The 27,361-nt window shown below is 43.3% G+C and overlaps 1 protein-coding gene across 1 annotated transcript in view; it reads left to right on the top strand.

Moving 5' to 3' along the window:
- Nucleotides 1-7,554: 7,554 nt before the first annotated feature.
- The window catches only part of smad10a (SMAD family member 10a), a gene marked incomplete at its 3' end in the record, with an annotated part of 30,429 nt that continues 10,622 nt past the window's right edge, over nt 7,555-27,361 (top strand). The window contains exons 1-5 of the mRNA XM_083646791.1: nt 7,555-7,795; nt 23,752-23,926; nt 24,060-24,083; nt 25,028-25,240; nt 26,717-27,016. Of these exons, the coding sequence (XP_083502917.1) occupies nt 7,559-7,795; nt 23,752-23,926; nt 24,060-24,083; nt 25,028-25,240; nt 26,717-27,016 (949 nt within the window). The 5' untranslated portion in view covers nt 7,555-7,558. The remainder of the gene's footprint in view (nt 7,796-23,751; nt 23,927-24,059; nt 24,084-25,027; nt 25,241-26,716; nt 27,017-27,361) is intronic.

Here is a 27,361-nt window from a genome sequence, read left to right as displayed (position 1 = left end):
AGCAGCCAGGTGAATGAGTCTGAGGTGTTCTAGTTGTGAATTCGGTGGTAAACGCTGCTTTTCTTCAACATGTTTAGACAACAGACTTGGTGACGCATGATAACCAAATATGGATAATGTGAATGTATGGCCTGGAACTGCCCAGTTATAGTTAGTTATAGGCTGTTAAACACCATCTGTCTGAATTGTAACATTGCAATATGCCCTTGTCTTACCGGGGGTCCGTTATCATTCATGATGGACATTTAGGTTTAAATTCCTCTGCCAGGGACAGGCTGTCTGTCATGTTGCTGTTGGAGGTTGTGGCCTGTATGTGAAGACAGGACATGTTACCGCTGTCTAGTATCAGCTACATAGCCTGCCAATCATACTTCAATTAAGTCCATGATAACTGTCTAGTATCAGCTACATAGCCTGCCAATCATACTGCAATTAAGTCCATGATAACTGCACATGGGGTATGTTATCTTGGGTTTAATTACAATGTCTTTACAGCTGTGACCTACCATGTAGGCCCAGTTTAGCTGTGATACTATGTAGGTAGGTTGAGTTTATCTGTGATATTATGTAGGTAGGTTGAGTTTAGCTGTGATGCTATGTAGGTAGGTTGAGTTTAGCTGTGATGCTATGTAGGTAGGTTGAGTTTAACTGTGATGCTATGTAGGTAGGTTGAGTTTATCTGTGATATTATGTAGGTAGGTTGAGTTTAGCTGTGATGCTATGTAGGTAGGTTGAGTTTAGCTGTGATGCTATGGAGGTAGGTTGAGTTTAGCTGTGATGCTATGTAGGTAGGTTGAGTTTAGCTGTGATACTATGTAGGTAGGTTCAGTTTAGCTGTGATGCTATTTAGGTAGGTTGAGTTTAGCTGTGATACTATGTAGGTAGGTTGAGTTTAGCTGTGATACTATGTAGGTAGGTTGAGTTTAGCTGTGATATTATGTAGGTAGGTTGAGTTTAGCTGTGATGCTATGTAGGTAGGTTGAGTTTAACTGTGATGCTATGTAGGTAGGTTGAGTTTATCTGTGATATTATGTAGGTAGGTTGAGTTTAGCTGTGATGCTATGTAGGTAGGTTGAGTTTAGCTGTGATGCTATGGAGGTAGGTTGAGTTTAGCTGTGATGCTATGTAGGTAGGTTGAGTTTAGCTGTGATACTATGTAGGTAGGTTGAGTTTAGCTGTGATACTATGTAGGTAGGTTGAATTTAGCTGTGATACTATGTAGGTACCGGTAGGTTGAGTTTGGGTCAAAATGACTAGGTGGTGGTGGTGGTGATCCTGTTGATGTGCTGCTGAGCCTATGCAGTGTTGTAGTACAAGTCCGAGCCCAGGACTCATTTTGGTAACACTTTATAATAATGTTCAGTCATGAACTAATCATTTACAAAACATGAATATACATTTGTATATTTATGAATAAGTGCTATGTTAACATATCACAAATGTGTTGTAAGTCATCTATAAACTTTTAGTAAATGAAGTGTTCCTCACCTGTTATAAATGATGTGTAAATAATTTACAATTCATTTCCAAGGCTTTCTGCATCCCCTAATCTAAAGTGTAAACCATTCATCACACATAAATGTGTTACATACAATTGAAGCCAATGCGGAAGTGCACTTAAACCTCACATATGTATTTTGGGGCGGACGACCCATTGGCTTTTGGCCATTGCCATCTTGGATCTGGACACGAGACCAGGGGTTTCCCACAGAGCACCGCCTCCTATCGGTCCGTGATCGGTGAGCTGTGTGATCAGTGGACAAGCAACCTGCCAATCATGCCCCAAAACAAAATCTGCAACTACAACATAGTCTGAAACTAGTGATTGAGACCTCCTATGAAATATAGAGTTTGAAATGAGGTGGAGTCTTCAGTTCCAGAGGTATTCTCTATCTTGTCCAGTCCCATCTGACACCATTCTGATTGATGAACACAATATTTCTCAAAAATAGGAAAAATGGTAGTTGTCTGGATTGTCAGATGAGACTGTACAAGTGTAGAAAATACATCTGCAACTGGAAACTCCCCCCTCGCTGTTCAACTGTATTACAGTTGTGTTTCAAGTTGTACTTGTACTGTTTCAAGAGTACTGTACTACAGGAATGAGTCCGCAACACCTGGATGTTTGATTGATTGATTGATTGATTGATTGATTGAAAGATTGAAATCAAGCTCAAGTCTCATCTGACAATCCTTGATGTTAGCACTTCCGGTTCCCACATCTCAAAGTCAAACGGGTGATTTTATGGTATTTTGGTCAAATGCTGGAAATAAGGTTTGTGGTTAGACAAGTGGTCCTTATTTGTGAAGATGATCTTACTGAACATGAAGTTCTCTGTTTCGTACATTTTTATGAACCACAGATCTTATTTCAGGCATTTACCCGAAATCCACATTCCCCACCTCATTCACATGATAAAAATACGGTTCTTTTAAAATGTACATCAAAATACTACTGGTACATATTGGCTGGTAGAGGGAAGCTCTCAATGTCAGCGAGATGACATTGAGAGATTTAAATGTTCTGAACTTTTGTTCTATGATGACATCCAGGATCACAGTTAAAAGAAGGAGTGCAACTGTGGGTCGATGGTCCACATGTGCCTCACACATTATGTTAACATATCAGTGCAAGTCTTAGCACACATGTCACACAATATCGATGCACATTTTTATCAATTTCTTTAATCGATTAATTGGTCAGGTTAACGATCAATTAATCGATTATTAAAAACTGCTTTTGACATACAAAATAAGAAATACAAACAGCAGGGTTTGACACCTGTCTTTAGGCCGACCCAACAAGTTGATCAAGCAACTAAACGTCCTGCATTAGCTGTCATTGTGCTTGTGGACGTGAGATATTTCAACATTATATTATAATGTTTACAATGATTAGTGTTGTCTTTTTGGGTGTAATTCTCCACCCTGGACTTTCTGTCTGCTAGCTTAGCTTTCTTCTTCCTCTGTATAAACAGTGAAAGTTACATTTTGCCCTTGTGGTGTTAAATCATTTTAGAAAAATTATAAAATAGCATATATATATATATATATATATATATATATATATATATATATATATGAATATATATATATATATTCATTAACAGAGCATGTGAACTTGGGCATAAGGGAAATTAATAATCCATCCACATACAAAAACATTACGGCAAAATGCCCAAAAGCACATTGCCAACATTTTCTCCCCACTTACTCATCAGAAGTATTTGCATGTATAGAAGTATATTTGTTGAGACAAAATGTGATGAGCAACAACAGAAGAAATCAATCCACAAGCTCTTCATGCTATTTAGGCTGTGAAAAGCCCTGCCTTATCTGTAAAGGGGGGATGAAATACTTTTCCCTCACCCAAATTTAACCTGTGTTTGGAGCGTTATTTAGCCCCCTTCCTGACAAGCTAGCATATTATGGATGCCTTAGTTCAGGGATACTCAACTTGCTTTGCCCGGGGGCCACTTTCATGAAATGATAGAAGGCCAGGGGCCAGTTAATAAACAATCAATATACATTTTTCTGCAGCGGATTGTAGGTTTTTGGGGTGTCAGCCGGAGTTTAGTCTGACAATGTTGTGCACACCGGATAGCTAGTTAGATTAAGTTAGTTAGGTTAAGTACATACATAAGTGCCTGGGTAGCGAGCAGAAGGCAGTATTTGACAATTTAGCAGCTAAATGATAGATTATTGAAAGATATTCCATATTCCAGACTGAAATGCTATAACAGAAGTGGAGTATTGGCCAGAATGACATGAACATTTGGACACTTATTCAGCGGGTATCTTGCATGTTGCCTTCAGGTGCACTGTAAAAAAAGAAAGAAAGAAAGGATCTCCACTGTAGCTTTCAAAATGACCCTGCTACAGTGCAGCCATTTGATTACCCACGCAAATCCGGAGTGTTGGCAGACCACTCGCAGCCCACCTGCAGTACCTCCACGGGCCACTGGTGGGCCACGCCACGGCCCACAGTTTGGGAATCATTGTTATGATTGATGTGACACAAAAATGCAATTTATTTTGGCTGGTAAAAAATGTGCTTGGCCAGTTTTTCCATCCACCCGCCACTTGGCCCGCGTGTGCGTGTGTGTGTGTGTGTGTGTGTGTGTGTGTGTTTGTGTGTGTGTGTGTGTGTGTGTGTGTGTGTGTGTGTGTGTGTTTGTGTGTGTGTGTGTGTCTGTGTGTGGGGGGTGCATGCCTGTATATGAATTTGTCAATTGCTCAAATTTCAAACCAGATGCCATACATTTCCAAATGTGTGATTTTCATAGATGCTGCCACAACAGCAAGTGTGTGTTTGGTTGTAATATCTGGTTGTGATTGACACAGGATATCAAGTGTGTTCAGTCAGTGTTGGACCTCCTGTATGTAATTGCTGTATGTTCCCTCTACCTCAACAGGGACTGATTCAGAGCTGGGCCATCATGATGCAAATGAACTGTCTGGCCATTCGTTGACTGACCAACTTAATAGCAGGTAAGCAAGATAACAAACTCTTATAGCTGTAATTCATACCCTCAAGCTACCATCATTCACTACCAATAGAGCAGCTTATAGAGGCTACCATTACTTCCTTGAATTACATAGCTAAAAAGGGGTAAGGTGGCGCAGTCGGTAGCGCTGTCGCCTCACAGCTAGAAGGTCCTGAGTTCGATTCTCTCTTGGGACACTGTGGGCACTGGAGTTGTGACCCCCCCATATCTTCAGTGCCTACTGCCCAGGTGGGCTATCTCGTCGAAAGGGCCTTTCTGTGTGGAGTTTGCATGTTCTCCCCGTACCCCCCAGGGGGTTCCTCCGTACATAACCGCCCACTAAAAACATGCAGAAGATCGTCATCCGACCAGTGACGACAACATCTGAAGTTGGTCCAATGAAGGTCCAATGATGGTCCCCGGGCGCTGGAAATAAAAAGCGACCACTGCTCCTGGCCTGCCCCCTGGAGCAAAGGACCAGCCTGGATGGGTCAAATGCAGAGGACATATTTCACCGGCCACCGTCAGCATTAGGGATGGGCATTTCTAGCAAAAACACTATTCGAAATTCGCTGGCCAAATTCGAATTTAATTCGAAATTCGAAAATAAAAATAAAAATGTAATTTTTTTTTTTTTTGTGAGTGAAATGTTGCATTGTCTCCCCTGATTCTAAGTCTACGGCTTTATTAATTAATATAAAAAGCTTCTGCTGTGGATTTTTAGCTCAAACAAGCATTGCACCACTGAAGTAAAGAACATGTTACATGACATTGACATTTTCGAAAATAAAAAACAGTTTTGACAATCATGAGTGGTTCATTAAATATTTAGTAGGCTCAGGTCTGAGTGCCAAAGGGGTGCCAAAGTCACCCCCTCTCCCTCTTCATGGGATTTCATCCGCCATTCATTTTTCCATAAACCTTGCTTAAAATGCTTATAAAAATTGTTTTACTTGCTCAAACCAAGCGATTTGACTATACTTAGAATCAGGGGAGACAATGCAACATTTCACTAAAAATTTTTTTTTTTTTTTTTTTTCGAATTTCGAATTTCAATAATAAAAGTCGACCTTGATAATAACAACGATTATTCGAAAATTCGAAATTCGATGCCCATCCCTAGTCAGCATGAGTGTGTGTAGTGGCCGCATGCATGTGTTGTAGTGTTCGTGTGACAATAAAGACGGGATATATGATCCAGTTGAACAGCAATGTCACGTCAGTCATTAAACTAGGCTGAAAAGCAAACTGTATTAACTGTATTTCAGATTTTTAAATATGAAGTGAAATGAGTAAATATACGGTTATCTGAGATGATTAAAAATACGGTTATCTTACCTGCTGGTGATTAAATCAAGTAACGTTACTGGTAAATCTCAAAGTATTTCATGTCAGGCCACTGTGTGGGATCATTTATTAACCAGCTTTATTGGAGTAACATTGATGAAAGGACACTGATGGAGGCCATTAGGCCTTTCTAGATACCGGTACCGGTCAAAGCGCTTCACATATCAGGGGAGGGAACTCAACTCCTCCACCACCGATGTGTAGCACCCACCTGGGTGATGTGTAGCACCCACCTGGGTGATGTGTAGCAGCACCCACCTGGGTGATGTGTAGCACCCACCTGGGTGATGTGTAGCAGCACCCACCTGGGTGATGTGTAGCACCCACCTGGGTGATGTGTAGCACCCACCTGGGTGATGTGTAGCACCCACCTGGGTGATGTGTAGCACTCACCTGGGTGATGTGTAGCAGCACCCACCTGGGTGATGTGTAGCACCCACCTGGGTGATGTGTAGCACTCACCTGGGTGATGTGTAGCAGCACCCACCTGGGTGATGTGTAGCACTCACCTGGGTGATGTGTAGCAGCACCCACCTGGGTGATGTGTAGCACCCACCTGGGTGATGTGTAGCACCCACCTGGGTGATGTGTAGCACTCACCTGGGTGATGTGTAGCACCCACCTGGGTGATGTGTAGCACTCACCTGGGTGATGTGTAGCACCCACCTGGGTGATGTGTAGCACTCACCTGGGTGATGTGTAGCACCCACCTGGGTGATGTGTAGCACCCACCTGGGTGATGTGTAGCACCCACCTGGGTGATGTGTAGCACCCACCTGGGTGATGTGTAGCACCCACCTGGGTGATGTGTAGCACCCACCTGGGTGATGTGTAGCACCCACCTGGGTGCTGCACGGCAGCCAGTTTGCGTCAGAACCACTGACCTAAAAATATGGACAGAGCTATCCCAATGATTTTGCGCTCCCGCTTTGAGTTGAAGTGGTGGCTGTCGCCATCTTGATTTTTCGCCAGCAGAGTTTGAGGGAATGAGTCATGCAGCTCATGTGACATGGGAGTTTCCCAGAGCCACAGCTCTGCCTGCTATTGGTCCGTGATTAGCAAGCTGCACGATCACTGGACAGGCGATCTGTCAATCACCCCCTTTTCTATCATCTATTTTACTCCAAACGGGCGAGTTATAAAAGATATGACCCCCTACAGTTGTTATGAAAAGGTGAAATGAGCTATATAGACCAAAACAGTGTTAAGCACCAGGCTGTAAAGATGCTTAAAAGTGGGGCATTTTAACATGGGGATGAACAGGAACGAGGGGACTTCTGAGCCCTGCCTCAAGAGGCCATTCGAGGAATTACAGCTTTCGGGGTTACTTCCGCGTCCTCCTGGGAAAGGGGCAGGGCTTGCCCACTGGCCACAACGCTCACCACACATCAACAAACCAGCCAACAGATATCAAAGCTGGTGGGCATATTGGAAAGAGCGAGACTCGAACTGGGTAACAGTTATATCGAATCGGTCATTCAGTGGCATTTTGAGCTAGCAGCTAACGAACGTAGCTAACAGCTAGCTAACGCCAGAGGCTAACGCTAGCTATTTAATGTATATACAGTATGGCCGAACACATTTTACACACACTCACTCACACAGACACTTCACATTCTTATTATAGGATCTACCAAAGGCCAGGCCAGCGGACATCATGTGTACACTCAGCCTAACACGCTCACCTTATTGGTCTTGCTCTTCTGCCCTCTGCTGACAGCATCATGTCAGTGCACCCTCCGAGCAGCAATGACGCGTGCCTGAGCATCGTGCACAGCCTGATGTGCCACCGGCAGGGCGGAGAGAACGAGGGCTTTGCGAAGCGGGCGATCGAGAGCCTGGTGAAGAAACTGAAGGAGAAGAAGGACGAGCTGGACTCTCTCATCACAGCCATCACCACCAACGGAGTCCATCCCAGCAAGTGTGTGACCATCCAGAGGACGCTGGACGGCCGGCTACAGGTCAGTCTTCTCCCACTTTCACACTCATTTCAACGTAGACGGTGAAACATTCAGTTTCCTTGGATTTTGTTGTTAGCAAGCAACACTCATTCAATGATGATTTAAAACACTTTATTTGTAACCTTTTCATTTAACAGATATGACATTGAGTATACAACTTTTCATTCAAAGACTTTGGGCCTGTCTGATTCTCAAGTGAACGAGCAATATAGGTGGCATTTCTAAGTAAGAAGTTGTATTTAGGCTGTCTGAAACCAGTTTTATACATAAGTTCACTGAATTTGCAACCTTTCTAGGTACCTGGTTATGGATAATTTTTTCGAGGCACCATACCATGCACACTTTGGTGGGTTAGGGTATCCCATGATACCTTGCGACCCTTACAACCGACGAAGAAGAACGAAGCGAGACCAAGCGAGCCCCTAATGGCAACGCCCACAAAGCCAACCGCATCAGAAAAAAGTGAAACAACGATAAACATATTTCACTTTCTTTTCATTTTTATTCTAGAATAGTCAATAACGTCAGCCTTTACTTAAATTTAGTGCAGTCAGATGTTTGTCAGGAAAGTCACTTTTGAACAATAGTAGGAAGCATCTTACCTGACGGTGTTCTGGACAGCAGCCACTAGTTAGGTTGCTAATATAACTAACGTTAGAGAACTCGCTCCGCCCGCCCCAAAGCAGGACTACACAGCCAGGATGATAGCAGCATTGCAGACCTTCAAGTGTAAGTGGAGTTCGTTTTAACTGTGCTTTATTAAATGATAAGCTTCCCCTAGACCCGCCCTCAAACCCCAGAAGTGGCTGTGAAGTGGCACAGACTCATTAATGTAGTATGCGGAGCGCAGCGATTCAACGTAATATTTGAGTCTGGGGAGAGACTACTGTCAACCTACCTACCTACTTTGGCACTTGCAGGTTTCTGAGCTACAGCTAATTTAATGCAAACAATTTCGAAACCCCATTCAAGTGAATGGGGGGGGGGGGGGGATCGCACGTTATCACGAATATCGCGAAAACCGTGCAACAAAACTCTTAGCAAAGTGTGAGCACACGTGTCCTCAATGAGCCGCACGTTTTGTTGTCTCACATTTCTATGTAGTGTGAAAACTGTAGGGGAAATGGCGAACCAAACTTTTGACCAGAAGAAAATATAATAATAAAGAAGTATGAGAGATTCCAAGATTGTGCTTTCCTAACAGCCAGCACAATAATGATATACGGTATATATATCAGACTTCAGCAGAGACACACGGCTTCCTGTTAGAAAGATATTGTTAAACCTGCTAGAACTCAGCCCAACCTCATGCAATCTATTGACGAGAGTGTGATCGTCAACAGTGTCAAAAGCCTTGGACAGGTCAGCAAAGAGACAGTGTTGTTTACTGTCAAGGCGTTTTGTCCCATCAATAACAATGTTGATGTTTATTATAGCCCAGCCATTTTTATCGGTTAAAAACAACATGGTCATTCTTCAGATCCTGTTTTGTATGCCGTTTGTATGGATACACTTTGGGGGATTTTGGCATGATTGCAATCATGAACTTGACCAACTTACCTCTGGTCTCCAATATGGTGAATGAAAACAAGTTGTGGTCATCGGTCAGAGCCAGCCTTCTTCTCTGTGATAAGATTGTCTGATTCAATCAGACAATCAGTCTGGTTGTCTGATTCAATCAGACAATCAGACTGATTGTAGTGTCTTCCTTGAAATGTCTGGTAGGCTATTATTAAATTATTCTTGAACATTTTATTCCTGACAGGACAAGTGTTCATATGCATAATCCTCTGGCTGATAGTAATAGCATAAGTTGCGAGGGTCTTGTTTGATCTTCTATCTCCAAATTCCCGGGGGAGAAGCGGTTATATGAATAAAATAAATAAATAGGCCTACCCAACAACACATTCTTATAATCATAAAATCTGTCTGAATTATTATTTTTCCATCCTGGGAGGCTATTACCGGAGTCTGCTGGCCAATCTAGGAGGTTTGGCCATACTATCTGGACCGTTTGATTTGTAGCTGTGTGAACACAAACGAACCAAGGCACAAATGCAACAATTGTATCAATTAAGCCCCTGAATCGGAACAAAGCAAACGAGCTACAGGTGTGAAAACACCTTTAGATCATCCATCTTTGTGTAGTGGTAGAACATGATAGAAGACATCGTGTTTGTTTGGACGGAAAAATAGAAAATCAGAGTTGCAATGATGTCAGCCGCAGTTTTGAACAGATGAGGATGCAGCATGTCGGGACTAAACACCACCTGCTTTGTGGTAACTTCATAACTTGTGGGAGCAGCATTTACAGGTGTGCAGACTCTACTTTGTTGTCTTCAGGAGCGTTCAGGGCCTTGAGCATCTCAGCACCAGTAACAGGTCTAAAACGCTTTCCATTTGTCACGGGGCAAAATAACCAATAATCACACTGGGAGATAGCAGTTCACAAAAACAATAGGATTCAATAATGTGCTGATTAAAATGATTCACCATATCAGATTTACCTGTATTTGTGACAGACTGTGATGATCCAAGTGAAATCTCAAATGGAAGATTATTTTTATTAGATATGGAGAAATGGATTTCTGAATAAGAGGAGTGCTTTTATTTCCAGCTGTGCGAAAGTTTAGCCAATCAGTAGGGGGATTAATTGGGTGGGCTCTGGCCCAAAGACTACAATATTTAGAAGATGTAGCATAATAAGCTATAATAATAAATAAAATAATATTGGCAAGGTCTTGGGAGAACCATTGACTTTCCCTTTAATCCCACATCTTTTCAAGGGGCGATGCTTGTCAGAGACAGACAGAAACTGGGACTAAAGTATTTCCATTGAGACAAGCTTCTTCAAAGAACTGTTTGTCCACCAAACAAAGCACAGACAGGGTTTAAGAATCTTGGTGTCCTTAACACAAGCCATAACATAATGATGACTCACGTGGTTAGGGGTGATCCCAGTGGTAGTGGATTTCTGCAGACAGTTTGTGAACATAAGATCGATAAGGGAAGACTTCTCCTCCAGGTGAACATAAGATCAATAAGGGAAGACTTCTCCTCCAGGTGAACATAAGATCAATAAGGGAAGACTTCTCCTCCAGGTGAACATAAGATCGATAAGGGAAGACTTCTCCTCCAGGTGAACATAAGATCAATAAGGGAAGACTTCTCCAGGTTTTTAGAGTTGGAGACAAGTGTGTCAAGTGAAATGCCTCACACTGACCTTTTGTGATCATCAGAGGAAGGAGTGAGCCAGTCCCATCAGTCCCAATCACTAACATCTCACATTTGATACATTTCGCTAATCGTTTGGAAATGAGGGAGAAAGAGACCGTTTTTCAGATGTTTCCCAATAATTACCGAGCCTAATTTGTTCCACCGCAGTTTCATAATGAACCGAGTGGTAAGATGTGCCAGATAGTAACCATTGTAAATGTTGTCCTTTTCTTTGGGAGAATCAGTGTGTTCAAATTCACTCTTAGAAAATGAACAGCATCAAAGCAGGGGAGTGGATGGGTGCTGGTAGGGTATGGGTAAAGTGGATGGGTGCTGGTAGGGTATGGGTAAAGTGGATGGGTGCTGGTAGGGTATGGGTAAAGTAGATGGGTGCTGGTAGGGTATGGGTAAAGTAGATGGGTGCTGGTAGGGTATGGGTAAAGTGGATGGGTGCTGGTAGGGTATGGGTAAAGTAGATGGGTGCTGGTAGGGTATGGGTAAAGTAGATGGGTGCTGGTAGGGTATGGGTAAAGTGGATGGGTGCTGGTAGGGTATGGGTAAAGTGGATGGGTGCTGGTAGGGTATGGGTAAAGTGGATGGGTGCTGGTAGGGTATGGGTAAAGTGGATGGGTGCTGGTAGGGTATGGGTAAAGTAGATGGGTGCTGGTAGGGTATGGGTAAAGTAGATGGGTGCTGGTAGGGTATGGGTAAAGTAGATGGGTGCTGGTAGGGTATGGGTAAAGTGGATGGGTGCTGGTAGGGTATGGGTAAAGTGGATGGGTGCTGGTAGGGTATGGGTAAAGTAGATGGGTGCTGGTAGGGTATGGGTAAAGTGGATGGGTGCTGGTAGGGTACATGTATGGGTAAGGGAGTCTGGGGCCCACAATGAGTACGTAGATGGAAACAAAGTCGAAGGGTGGTTTCACACTGGCACCCAGGTACCGTACCCGAGCACGCTTGTCCCCAAATTGACCCCAGTTTCGGAGCGCTTGATGAGTGTGAACATTGCGTTCCGTTGCGTTCCGCGCCCGGGCGAGCAACGGGGAACCGTGACAGGATCCACTTGAAAAGGTGGTCTGGGGAGCGCTTTGGAGTGTGAAAGCCAACCATTCGGAACCACATAGACAACACACGGGCGAGGATATACTGCAGGCATAGTTGATGACGCAAGTGCACTCCGTTCCGTTTCCGGGCACGGAAGAAATGTTGTAATGTGAAAGCTGACCAGCAGGGGAGGGGAGAGGGGCTACGGAACGGAACGAAGGAGCCCTGCTAGATGAATGAGAGCAGGCACAGGGAAGCAACACAGGGGCAATGGCGGCAAACAACTCCAGCTGCAGACCAGATGAGGTAAACATGGCTCTCCTGCAGCAGAGACCAGATGAGGTAAACATGGCTCTCCTGCAGCAGAGACCAGATGAGGTAAACATGGCTCTGCTGCAGCAGAGACCAGATGAGGTAAACATGGCTCTCCTGCAGCAGAGACCAGATGAGGTAAACATGGCTCTCCTGCAGCAGAGACCAGATGAGGTAAACATGGCTCTCCTGCAGCAGAGACCAGATGAGGTAAACATGGCTCTCCTGCAGCAGAGACCAGATGAGGTAAACATGGCTCTCCTGCAGCAGAGGCCAGATGAGGTAAACATGGCTCTCCTGCAGCAGAGACCAGATGAGGTAAACATGGCTCTCCTGCAGCAGAGACCAGATGAGGTAAACATGGCTCTCCTGCAGCAGAGACCAGATGAGGTAAACATGGCTCTCCTGCAGCAGAGGCAGCCACACACAGGTAGAAGCTGAGTCCATCAAGAATCAATTCAAGTCCAAACCACATTCAACTCGCAGCTAGTCAGATCAAAGTCAGATATAAACTGATTTCAGTTCAGATGTTCATATCCACAGTGTGTTTGTCTGAGACAGTCTGGCTGGGTAAACGAGCTACATTTGCTCAAATTTGGGCCATATACTAGTACTACTTTGTACTCTATCTTTTCCAAATCAGCTGCTTCTCCAGCCTTCTTTTGTACAGTAGGTGTTTCATCCTTATGTTGTTCATGCTCCCTCTTCCTTTGTGGCTTTGCACCTTTAGTATTTTGTTATCAATGTTGTGTGGAGACAACATGAGGGTGGGTTATGTCAAGTTAGGTTAGGGTTATGTCAAGTTGGGTTAGGGTTAGGGTTATGTCAAGTTGGGTTAGGGTTATGGTTAGGGTTATGTCAAGTTGAACAGCCTATGAATAGACATTGAGGCTATACAGCTTTTGATGAAAGCAAAACTTGTTGCATAAAAGCACCCATGACATTTCCTCATCAATTTCTATTATCTAAACAATGAGTTGAATGGAGACAGCTAGCACTAACCTTATCACAACGAAGCGAAAAGGTTTAGGCCAAATTTAATGTGGACCTGCTAATTTATGTGAATAGCTAATGCTCTGAGGCTAGAGGCTTCAGTTTTAATTGAATCATCACTAATTGTGGCTAATGCTACAAGGCTACTTTGTAGCTGACTCTACTCACATGATAGTGCTATAAAAATGACAGACAACAACTGGAAGTCAGAGTAACGGCAATGTAAAACTAGCCTCAGTGCAATTACTATTTTGCACTAAAAACAGCTAATGTTAGCTGCAGTGGATGATGAAATGCTTTGCAATAGCAGCTATCCATGCTGCAGAAAGTCTCATCTTACACGACATGGTTATGAATGCTGATCAACGTTAGCTTATAATGGGAATAGTCAATACCTATTTTTCAGCTCTATCAGTGAAGTGAATTTAACGTACGTTACATACGTGAGATTGAGAAGCCGTTTACAATTGTGGTGTTTGTTACATTGACCAGGGAATCATACAAGACATAAACATTATCAAGCATTTGTAAGGCAGAGTAAAAGCTCTCCCAGTACTACTCCTCCTCAGCACAGAGGCTGGTGCAGCTTGATAGAAAGCAACAGAAGAGAGAGAGAGAGGGAGAGAGAGAGAGATGAAGGGAGGGAGTAGGAGGGGTGTGGAGTGGAGGAAAGGGTATCCATGAGTTCTTAAACATTTAAATACAGCCCTTCAGCTCTTAATATCACAGAGGCAGTTAGGCTTATTTAGTCATGTTTGTATCATTAGGTTTCAGTGGGAGATGTAGCTTTAAAGGGACCTCAAAATATCTGCTATATTGACAAGACATCAAAATTTATCTCTAAATAGCTAAATCCACGAACTGCCAGCTAATTCTTACACGAAACTGCTAGCAGCTAGTACATGTAGCTAGTAGTGGGTGTAGTTTGGTCGAAAGAAAATAGTACATAAAACTGCTCACAACAGGGTCTGTGGATTGTCTTGAGTAACCGGCTCATTGTTTCGCCAAAGAGACATTGCTCTTGAATTTTTATTTATTTATTTATTTATTTATTCATTCATTCATTCATTCATTCATTCATTCATTCATTCATTCATTTATTTATTTATTAGTGGTTCTTTGAGCACCACAAGCCGAGTGCCATCCAGTTCCATTGTATTGGAGAGAAGGCATACAGCTCTACGGCTGATATCTCCAAAACTCAACTAACACAAAACAATGTAGATGGATAAATAGCACTACAGGTTAGAGGTGGGAACCTCTAGGCACCTCACGATTAAATTAAATTCCGATTCAGAGGGCTACGATTCGATGATATCGATGCAAATGTGTGTGTGTGTGTGTGTGTGTGTGTATATGTGTACACAGTATGTGTGTGTGTGTGTGTGTGTGTGTGTGTGTGTGTGTGTGTGTGTGTGTGTGTGTGAACCTTGAAGAATAAATCTCACAACTGTGAATCCTCTCTCCTGACCTGATTCTTTCACTGGAATCATCTCCAGATCTGCCCACCCAAACCTATTTAACCCTGCCAAAGGCCCGCCTTTATTTCATATACAGTTTGAGTAGTTAAGATGTAAAAGGACTTTTCATTGGGAACTAAGTAGCTGGTAGTTTGGTAAAGGACACTTTGAAAAGAGTTTCCCGACACTGTTCATAGCTTTAAGCAGCAGAGTCCTGCAGGAGGAGAGGCCAGTAAAGTTGTTGTGTCTGTCAGACAGGAAAAGGGCGGGCTCACTTCAGACCCTGTGTGTGTGTGTGTGTGTGTGTGTGTGTGTGTGTGTGTGTTGAGTGCGTGCATACTTTTAAAGAATGAGAATGTGCTCAGTGCATCGGGCCCTTTGAGAGCAAGTCAAAACAGACTGTGTGTGTGTGTGTGTGTGTGTGTGTGTGTGCACGCGGCTGCACGTGCGCTAATCCATATTGGTGCTGACGGAGGACATGTTGTGTCACCTTCCATGACCTTCTCACTCAGATGGAGGCCAGGCTTCATATAACCATAGCTCACATCTGTCTCCTCTCTCTAGCTCTGTTCTTAGTCACTACATTACTGTTTCACTACATTACTGTTTCTAACATGTACAAGTCTACATGTGTTCACATCTGTCTCCTCTCTCTAGCTCTGTTCTTAGTCACTACATTACTGTTTCTAACATGTACAAGTCTACATGTGTTCACATCTGTCTCCTCTCTCTAGCTCTGTTCTTAGTCACTACATTACTGTTTCTAACATGTACAAGTCTACATGTGTTCACATCTGTCTCCTCTCTCTAGCTCTGTTCTTAGTCACTACATTACTGTTTCTAACATGTACAAGTCTACATGTGTTCACATCTGTCTCCTCTCTCTAGCTCTGTTCTTAGTCACTACATTACTGTTTCTAACATGTCTCCTCTCTCTAGCTCTGTTCTTAGTCACTACATTACTGTTTCTAACATGTACAAGTCTACATGTGTTCACATCTGTCTCCTCTCTCTAGCTCTGTTCTTAGTCACTACATTACTGTTTCTAACATGTACAAGTCTACATGTGTTCACATCTGTCTCCTCTCTCTAGCTCTGTTCTTAGTCACTACATTACTGTTTCTAACATGTACAAGTCTACATGTGTTCACATCTGTCTCCTCTCTCTAGCTCTGTTCTTAGTCACTACATTACTGTTTCTAACATGTATAAGTCTACATGTGTTCACATCTGTCTCTCTAGCTCTGTTCTTAGTCACTACATTACTGTTTCTAACATGTACAAGTCTATAGGGGTGGGAGAAAAAATCGATTCACCTAAGTATCGCGATTTTTAATGTCACGATTTTTTTAATCGATCTTTTATTCCAGAATCGATAATCGCAAAAGCAAAAAAAAAAAAAAAAATCTTTTTTTTTTTTTTTTTTTTTTTGGGCCCGCAGTCAGGCCACTCACTGAACAGCAGGCCAGGCGCCGCCTACTGGTTTACTAGTGGTTTTATTACTTTATTAGTTAGTCTGAAGTAATAATTACACTTCAGGGTTAAAGTGGGTGCATCTTTGGGCTTCAAACGTCGGCCCATATCGGCCTGGCCTGCTTGGTATCTAATGCCCGGCCTGAATTATGATCCCAGTCCGCCCCTGTTTTTAACTATATCGCCCAGCCCTACTCATGATATATAATATACAGTCTCTAGTGTATGATTCAACTTTTCCCATGTTCTAATCTAGTATAAAAAGCAAACAAACTGAAAAAAGAAAAGAAAAAAAGAAACAAAAATCGCAATAAATCGTAATATCGAATCGCAATAATCGTAGAATCGCAATACTTAAGAATCGCAATATATATCGAATCGGCACCCAAGTATCGTGATAGTATCGAATCGGGAGATAAGTGAATCGGCACAGCCCTACAAGTCTACATGTGTTCACATCTGTCTCCTCTCTCTAGCTCTGATCTTAGTCACTACATTACTGTTTCTAACATGTACAAGTCTACATGTGTTCACATCTGTCTCCTCTCTCTAGCTCTGATCTTAGTCACTACATTACTGTTTCTAACATGAACAAGTCTACATGTGTTCACGTCTGTCTCCTCTCTCTAGCTCTGTTCTTAGTCACTACATTACTGTTTCTAACATGTACAAGTCTACATGTGTTCACATCTGTCTCCTCTCTCTAGCTCTGATCTTAGTCACTACATTACTGTTTCTAACATGTACAAGTCTACATGTGTTCACATCTGTCTCCTCTCTCTAGCTCTGTTCTTAGTCACTACATTACTGTTTCTAACATGTACAAGTCTACATGTGTTCACATCTGTCTCCTCTCTCTAGCTCTGTTCTTAGTCACTACATTACTGTTTCTAACATGTACAAGTCTACATGTGTTCACATCTGTCTTCTCTCTCTAGCTCTGATCTTAGTCACTACATTACTGTTTCTAACATGTACAAGTCTACATGTGTTCACATCTGTCTCCTCTCTCTAGCTCTGTTCTTAGTCACTACATTACTGTTTCTAACATGTACAAGTCTACATGTGTTCACATCTGTCTCCTCTCTCTAGCTCTGTTCTTAGTCACTACATTACTGTTTCTAACATGTACAAGTCTACATGTGTTCACATCTGTCTCCTCTCTCTAGCTCTGTTCTTAGTCACTACATTACTGTTTCTAACATGTACAAGTCTACATGTGTTCACATCTGTCTCCTCTCTCTAGCTCTGTTCTTAGTCACTACATTACTGTTTCTAACATGTACAAGTCTACATGTGTTCACATCTGTCTCCTCTCTCTAGCTCTGTTCTTAGTCACTACATTACTGTTTCTAACATGTACAAGTCTACATGTGTTCACATCTGTCTCCTCTCTCTAGCTCTGTTCTTAGTCACTACATTACTGTTTCTAACATGTACAAGTCTACATGTGTTCACATCTGTCTCCTCTCTCTAGCTCTGTTCTTAGTCACTACATTACTGTTTCTAACATGTACAAGTCTACATGTGTTCACATCTGTCTCCTCTCTCTAGCTCTGTTCTTAGTCACTACATTACTGTTTCTAACATGTACAAGTCTACATGTGTTCACATCTGTCTCCTCTCTCTAGCTCTGTTCTTAGTCACTACATTACTGTTTCTAACATGTATAAGTCTACATGTGTTCACATCTGTCTCCTCTCTCTAGCTCTGTTCTTAGTCACTACATTACTGTTTCTAACATGTACAAGTCTACATGTGCTCACATCTGTCTCCTCTCTCTAGCTCTGTTCTTAGTCACTACATTACTGTTTCTAACATGTACAAGTCTACATGTGCTCACATCTGTCTCCTCTCTCTAGCTCTGTTCTTAGTCACTACATTACTGTTTCTAACATGTACAAGTCTACATGTGCTCACATCTGTCTCCTCTCTCTAGCTCTGTTCTTAGTCACTACATTACTGTTTCTAACATGTACAAGTCTACATGTGTTCACATCTGTCTCCTCTCTCTAGCTCTGTTCTTAGTCACTACATTACTGTTTCTAACATGTACAAGTCTACATGTGCTCACATCTGTCTCCTCTCTCTAGCTCTGTTCTTAGTCACTACATTACTGTTTCTAACATGTACAAGTCTACATGTGCTCACATCTGTCTCCTCTCTCTAGCTCTGTTCTTAGTCACTACATTACTGTTTCTAACATGTACAAGTCTACATTTGCTCACATCTGTCTCCTCTCTCTAGCTCTGTTCTTAGTCACTACATTACTGTTTCTAACATGTACAAGTCTACATGTGTTCACATCTGTCTCCTCTCTCTAGCTCTGTTCTTAGTCACTACATTACTGTTTCTAACATGTACAAGTCTACATGTGCTCACATCTGTCTCCTCTCTCTAGCTCTGTTCTTAGTCACTACATTACTGTTTCTAACATGTACAAGTCTACATGTGTTCACATCTGTCTCCTCTCTCTAGCTCTGTTCTTAGTCACTACATTACTGTTTCTAACATGTACAAGTCTATATGTGTTCACATCTGTCTCCTCTCTCTAGCTCTGTTCTTAGTCACTACATTACTGTTTCTAACATGTACAAGTCTACATGTATTCACATCTGTCTCCTCTCTCTAGCTCTGTTCTTAGTCACTACATTATGTTTCTAACATGTACAAGTCTACATGTGCTCACATCTGTCTCCTCTCTCTAGCTCTGTTCTTAGTCACTACATTATGTTTCTAACATGTACAAGTCTACATGTGTTCACATCTGTCTCCTCTCTCTAGCTCTGTTCTTAGTCACTACATTACTGTTTCACTACATTACTGTTTCTAACATGTACAAGTCTACATGTGTTCACATCTGTCTCCTCTCTCTAGCTCTGATCTTAGTCACTACATTACTGTTTCTAACATGTACAAGTCTACATGTGTTCACATCTGTCTCTCTAGCTCTGTTCTTAGTCACTACATTACTGTTTCTAACATGTACAAGTCTACATGTGTTCACATCTGTCTCCTCTCTCTAGCTCTGTTCTTAGTCACTACATTACTGTTTCTAACATGTACAAGTCTACATGTGTTCACATCTGTCTCCTCTCTCTAGCTCTGTTCTTAGTCACTACATTACTGTTTCTAACATGTACAAGTCTACATGTGCTCACATCTGTCTCCTCTCTCTAGCTCTGTTCTTAGTCACTACATTACTGTTTCTAACATGTACAAGTCTACATGTGCTCACATCTGTCTCCTCTCTCTAGCTCTGTTCTTAGTCACTACATTACTGTTATTAACATGTACAAGTCTACATGTGTTCACATCTGTCTCCTCTCTCTAGCTCTGTTCTTAGTCACTACATTACTGTTTCTAACATGTACAAGTCTACATGTGTTCACATCTGTCTCCTCTCTCTAGCTCTGTTCTTAGTCACTACATTACTGTTTCTAACATGTACTGTACAAGTATACATGTGTTCACATCTGTCTCCTCTCTGTAGCTCTGATCTTAGTCACTACATTACTGTTTCTAACATGTACAAGTCTACATGTGTTCACATCTGTCTCCTCTCTCTAGCTCTGTTCTTAGTCACTACATTACTGTTTCTAACATGTACAAGTCTACATGTGTTCACATCTGTCTCCTCTCTCTAGCTCTGTTCTTAGTCACTACATTACTGTTATTAACATGTACAAGTCTACATGTGTTCACATCTGTCTCCTCTCTCTAGCTCTGTTCTTAGTCACTACATTACTGTTTCTAACATGTACAAGTCTACATGTGTTCACATCTGTCTCCTCTCTCTAGCTCTGTTCTTAGTCACTACATTACTGTTTCTAACATGTACAAGTCTACATGTGTTCACATCTGTCTCCTCTCTCTAGCTCTGATCTTAGTCACTACATTACTGTTTCTAACATGTACAAGTCTACATGTGTTCACATCTGTCTCCTCTCTCTAGCTCTGTTCTTAGTCACTACATTACTGTTTCTAACATGTACAAGTCTACATGTATTCACATCTGTCTCCTCTCTCTAGCTCTGTTCTTAGTCACTACATTATGTTTCTAACATGTACAAGTCTACATGTGCTCACATCTGTCTCCTCTCTCTAGCTCTGTTCTTAGTCACTACATTATGTTTCTAACATGTACAAGTCTACATGTGTTCACATCTGTCTCCTCTCTCTAGCTCTGTTCTTAGTCACTACATTACTGTTTCACTACATTACTGTTTCTAACATGTACAAGTCTACATGTGTTCACATCTGTCTCCTCTCTCTAGCTCTGATCTTAGTCACTACATTACTGTTTCTAACATGTACAAGTCTACATGTGTTCACATCTGTCTCTCTAGCTCTGTTCTTAGTCACTACATTACTGTTTCTAACATGTACAAGTCTACATGTGTTCACATCTGTCTCCTCTCTCTAGCTCTGTTCTTAGTCACTACATTACTGTTTCTAACATGTACAAGTCTACATGTGTTCACATCTGTCTCCTCTCTCTAGCTCTGTTCTTAGTCACTACATTACTGTTTCTAACATGTACAAGTCTACATGTGCTCACATCTGTCTCCTCTCTCTAGCTCTGTTCTTAGTCACTACATTACTGTTTCTAACATGTACAAGTCTACATGTGCTCACATCTGTCTCCTCTCTCTAGCTCTGTTCTTAGTCACTACATTACTGTTATTAACATGTACAAGTCTACATGTGTTCACATCTGTCTCCTCTCTCTAGCTCTGTTCTTAGTCACTACATTACTGTTTCTAACATGTACAAGTCTACATGTGTTCACATCTGTCTCCTCTCTCTAGCTCTGTTCTTAGTCACTACATTACTGTTTCTAACATGTACTGTACAAGTATACATGTGTTCACATCTGTCTCCTCTCTGTAGCTCTGATCTTAGTCACTACATTACTGTTTCTAACATGTACAAGTCTACATGTGTTCACATCTGTCTCCTCTCTCTAGCTCTGTTCTTAGTCACTACATTACTGTTTCTAACATGTACAAGTCTACATGTGTTCACATCTGTCTCCTCTCTCTAGCTCTGTTCTTAGTCACTACATTACTGTTATTAACATGTACAAGTCTACATGTGTTCACATCTGTCTCCTCTCTCTAGCTCTGTTCTTAGTCACTACATTACTGTTTCTAACATGTACAAGTCTACATGTGTTCACATCTGTCTCCTCTCTCTAGCTCTGTTCTTAGTCACTACATTACTGTTTCTAACATGTACAAGTCTACATGTGTTCACATCTGTCTGGATTGACCTTGCTGTGATGATCAGCACCTCTCTTTGTGCACGAGTGCTTTCCTCTTGTCCTTTTTACCCTCTTCATCTGCCATGAAGGGCGCAGGAAGGAAGGGGGGGTTATTAGGCTGTGAAGTCAGTAGTCAAGTTTTTTAACTAAAAGATTACTGGGTCCCAGGTAGAGAGAAAAGAAAGCAAGAGAAATGATTGACGAATGGAAGGAATTGTGCGTCTCTTGGACAATGTCCATGGTGCCTATCTTTTTTTTTTATATATATTTTATTTTAAATTTTAAATTTTAACAATATACAAACAAAACAAATGAACAAGCTCAGACACAGAAAAGAAAAGAAAAGAAAGAAAGAAAAACAAAAACATAATAATCAACAATTGTAATATAGTGCTACCGTCCATAGTGTGCTTATGTGCTTGTAAGAAACGTTGCACATGGGGTCCCACTCAGGGGTCCAAGGGAAACCAATCGGGCAAGTCACCTACTGCCCCCAACCTCGTTGAGGTATACCAGAAACAACCTCATCGAGGTATGCCAGAAACAACCTCGTCGAGGTATACCAGAAACAACCTCGTCGAGGTATACCAGAAACAACCTCGTTGAGGTATGCCAGAAAAAAACTCATCGAGGTATACCAGAAACAACCTCGTCGAGGTATGCCAGAAAAAAACTCATCGAGGTATGCCAGAAACAACCTCGTCGAGGTATGCCAGAAAAAAACTCATCGAGGTATGCCAGAAACAACCTCGTCGAGGTATGCCAGAAAAAAACTCATCGAGGTATGCCAGAAACAACCTCGTCGAGGTATGCCAGAAAAAAACTCATCGAGGTATGCCAGAAACAACCTCGTCGAGGTATGCCAGAAAAAAACTCATCGAGGTATGCCAGAAACAACCTCGTCGAGGTATGCCAGAAAAAAACTCATCGAGGTATACCAGAAACAACCTCGTCGAGGTATGCCAGAAAAAAACTCATCGAGGTATGCCAGAAACAACCTCGTCGAGGTATGCCAGAAAAAAACTCATCGAGGTATGCCAGAAACGGGTTCCAAATAGTTTGAAACTTTTTAATTGAGTTGGCTCTCAGGGATCTGAGCCTCTCCATCCTTATAACAGAGATCATGTCCGTCAACCACAGTTGGAAAGAAAGTGAAGAGGGGGACTTCCATTCTTTCAGGATGAGTTTTTTTTTGCAATAGTTGTCCCCAGCAGAGACTGTTGCACAGCTTTGGGGAAGTCCAGAGAGGATTCCGAGCAGCCAAAGATGGCGAGTTCTGCCTCCGGCTGAAGGGTTATTTTATAGGCCTTAGATTACCAGTCAATCCCATCAGTGAAGGGCAGAACCAGAAGGCAGGAGACAGAGTGCCCATGGTGCCTATTTGACCCCTGATGTGCTCTGTGTGCAGGTGGCAGGGAGGAAAGGCTTCCCTCATGTCATTTACCTGCTGTGCTCTGTGTGCAGGTGGCAGGGAGGAAAGGCTTCCCACATGTCATTTACCTGATGTGCTCTGTGTGCAGGTGGCAGGGAGGAAAGGCTTCCCCCATGTCATTTACCTGCTGTGCTCTGTGTGCAGGTGGCAGGGAGGAAAGGCTTCCCCCATGTCATTTACCTGCTGTGCTCTGTGTGCAGGTGGCAGGGAGGAAAGGCTTCCCCCATGTCATTTACCTGATGTGCTCTGTGTGCAGGTGGCAGGGAGGAAAGACTTCCCCCATGTCATTTACCTGATGTGCTCTGTGTGCAGGTGGCAGGGAGGAAAGGCTTCCCTCATGTCATTTACCTGCTGTGCTCTGTGTGCAGGTGGCAGGGAGGAAAGACTTCCCCCATGTCATTTACCTGATGTGCTCTGTGTGCAGGTGGCAGGGAGGAAAGGCTTCCCCCATGTCATTTACCTGCTGTGCTCTGTGTGCAGGTGGCAGGGAGGAAAGGCTTCCCCCATGTCATTTACCTGCTGTGCTCTGTGTGCAGGTGGCAGGGAGGAAAGGCTTCCCCCATGTCATTTACCTGCTGTGCTCTGTGTGCAGGTGGCAGGGAGGAAAGGCTTCCCCCATGTCATTTACCTGATGTGCTCTGTGTGCAGGTGGCAGGGAGGAAAGACTTCCCCCATGTCATTTACCTGATGTGCTCTGTGTGCAGGTGGCAGGGAGGAAAGGCTTCCCCCATGTCATTTACCTGCTGTGCTCTGTGTGCAGGTGGCAGGGAGGAAAGGCTTCCCCCATGTCATTTACGCCCGGCTGTGGCGCTGGCCTGACCTCCACAAGAACGAACTCAAGCACGTCAAGTTTTGCCAGTACGCCTTTGACCTCAAGTATGACAACGTCTGTGTCAACCCCTACCATTATGAGAGAGTGGTCTCACCTGGCATCGGTAAGTCTGTGTCAACCCCTACCATTATGAGAGAGTGGTCTCACCCAGCATCACACACACACACACACACACACACATGCACACACACGCTCCATCACTTCACCTGACCTCTGTTGCTTGTTCTCTCCTGCAGTGGGTCTCAGCCTGCAGAACACAGGTGAGTTCAGTTCATCACATCACATCACATCACATCACATCACATCACGTCACATCACATCACATCACGTCACATCACATCACATCACATCACGTCACGTCACGTCACGTCACGTCACGTCACATCACATCACATCACATCACATCACATGACGTCACGTCACGTCACGTCACATCACATCACATCACATCACAGTGTCAATAGATATGGCAGAGTTGGAGTGCCAGATGCCTTGATCACAGCATGGGACCATGTTTGAGCTGCCTGTCCAAAAGGCTGAGAATAAGAACAACATGGAGACAATACAGTCGCTGCAATATTTGGTTTTGCTTCTGTAAATGTCAACCAACAGGTCACTGCAGGGCTATAGTTTCACAGTTATTACATGTTTGTGTGTGACTGATGACAACAGGTACAGTTACTGTCAGATGGCACATGAGCCTAAACAAAACAATATTGGTAAATCTCATGATCAAATGTGCGACATAATAAACAGCTCTGTAATGTTCCTTCACTCACATCCACCCATCCTAACATCTGTAATGTTCCTTCACTCACATCCACCCATCCTAACATCTGTAATGTTCCTTCACTCACATCCACCCATCCTAACATCTGTAATGTTCCTTCACTCACATTTACCCATCCTAACATCTGTAATGTTCCTTCACTCACATCCACCCATCCTAACATCTGTAATGTTCCTTCACTCACATCCACCCATCCTAACATCTGTAATGTTCCTTCACTCACATTTACCCATCCTAACATCTGTAATGTTCCTTCACTCACATCCACCCATCCTAACATCTGTAATGTTCCTTCACTCACATTTACCCATCCTAACATCTGTAATGTTCCTTCACTCACATTTACCCATCCTAACATCTGTAATGTTCCTTCACTCACATTTACCCATCCTAACATCTGCCTCCGCCCGGCAGTCCCCCCAGGCAGGCTAATCAAGGAAGAATACATCCATGACTGTATTCAGATGGACCTCCCACCCGGCATGTCTCCATCTGACCACCAGGGGGCCCTGAAGCTGCCCCCTCCAGACCATTACGGACAGCCGCTGCCGCCCCTGCAGATGCCCTCCGACCCCCACGGAGGCCCGGCCATCACCCGCTACCCTAACCTGCCCGTCTCCCCCACAGGTCAGAGTCAAGTCAATCTCACCCACAGGTCAGAGTCAAGTCAGTCTGTCCCACAGGTCAGAGTCAAGTCAATCTCACCCATAGGTCAGAGTCAAGTAAGTCTGTCCCACAGGTCAGAGTCAAGTCAGTCTGTCCCACAGGTCAGAGTCAAGTAAGTCTCCCCCATAGGGCAGAGTCAAGTCAATCTCACCCCAGGTCAGAGTCAAGTCAGTCTGTCCCACAGGTCAGAGTCAAGTCAGTCTGTCCCACAGGTCAGAGTCAAGTGAATCTCACCCACAGGTCAGAGTCAAGTAAGTCTCACCCATAGGTCAGAGTCAAGTCAGCCTCACCCACAGGTCAGAGTCAAGTCAGTCTGTCCCACAGGTCAGAGTCAAGTCAGAAAAAGAGAAGGCCATATGGCTTTCATACCATCAACAAATCCTATGAACATAACATCAGAGTTTCACTAACAAGTCTCGTCCATGTAACGATGCCCAATAAAGCAAAAAAAAAAAACATGACATGACATGACATGACATGACATGACAAAAAAGCATAAATAAACTGGGTTGGCTTCCCAACCTTTTTTGGCTTGTGACCCTACTTTGACGTCACAAAAATCTAGGGACCCGAGACATTCAAATTCCGGTACGCCATCGATAATATCATCAGTGACATCGTCAGTGATGTCACATAGTACAGTATCCCACCGCAGAATTCTGACTTTAATCTGATAATTCTGACTTTAATCTGAGAATCCTGATTCAAAGTTATAATCTCAAAGATTTTCATCTAAAAAAAAGAGTCACTCACAATGTTGATTGAGGCTCCGGTCCATTGATACGGTTAGGGTTAGGGTTATTGATACGGTTAGGGTTAGGGTTATTGATACGGTTAGGGTTAGGGTTATTGATACGGTTAGGGTTATTGATACGGTCCATTGATACGGTTAGGGTTAGGGTTATTGATACGGTCCATTGATACGGTTAGGGTTAGGGTTATTGATACGGTTAGGGTTAGGGTTATTGATACGGTTAGGGTTAGGGTTATTGATACGGTTAGGGTTAGGGTTATTGATACGGTCCATTGATGGAAGCCTTTGCACTTTATAGTGACATTATGTGACATTAGTAGGTGAAAGGTGAAACCCCTAACTGGAAAGATGTTTCATCCTGTTACAAAGTCGTGCATTTTAATATGGGTGAGAAAGCCTACTGGCCCCGAGCCCAAGTGGCCATTTGAGGAACTACAGCGTTTCTCTTCCGCGTCTTCAGGGGAAAGGGGGCGGGGTTGCCCACTGGTATTATTTCAATTGTCACACTTTCATGGATACATGTTTGAGGTTTGTTCATTAATTGGGGAACAAACGAACCAACTTTTGATAAATGTCTGGCTACTCAGAGGTTTGGGGAACTAGCTGTTATGGAAGTACATCACTGGTAGAGGACAAGATGTTGACTATTTGCTCTTCCCCTGGCTTCATGTGACCCCTTCCAGTGTCCAGCTCTGGCCCCATGCTGCCCCTGCAGGGTGGCCACGGCGAAGGTCTGCTCCAGATCGCTTCTCCTCAGGCTCAGGTCATGACCCCTATGACCCCCACACAGGTCATGACCCCTATGACCCCCACACCGCGCGCTACAACCCCCACCCACGGGCCCCCCCAGCAGCAGACTCCCCAGCCTCAGCCGTCCCAACCTCCCCAGCCTCAGACCCCCTCAGCCCCCGCTCAGCCCCCTACAGGACAGAACGGATACAGCAGCAGCAAACTCACCCAGAGCCAGCAGGCCGCCTTCCACAGTGAGTTCATTATGTTTATTAACCATCATAGATGAGAAACAAACCTTTGCTCTCTCGTCACGGAATCGTCACAGACGACCCAACTAGCACTCATAAGGTACTTCTGTGTTGCATGTCATTCAGGAAGATCCGCTGTTGGTAGCTCCCAATATTTTTTTGTTTTATTCTACATTATAAATGACGTTTGACACCCTTACGGGGGTCTTGGTCAGACCTGAGAGATGTGCGTGTGTGCGTGTGTGTGTGTGTGTGTGTGTGTGTGTGTGTGTGTGTGTGGCGGTGTTTGTGTGTGTGTGTGTGTGTGTGTGTGTATACTTTGATTTCTCTGTGTTGCATGTGCCATCA

The sequence above is a fragment of the Poromitra crassiceps genome, assembly GCF_964638095.1.
Source record: "Poromitra crassiceps genome assembly, chromosome: 11".
NCBI classification, from domain to species: domain Eukaryota; kingdom Metazoa; phylum Chordata; class Actinopteri; order Beryciformes; family Melamphaidae; genus Poromitra; species Poromitra crassiceps.
Note: the sequence above shows the minus strand (reverse complement) of the source record. Positions and strands in the feature narration are given on the sequence as shown.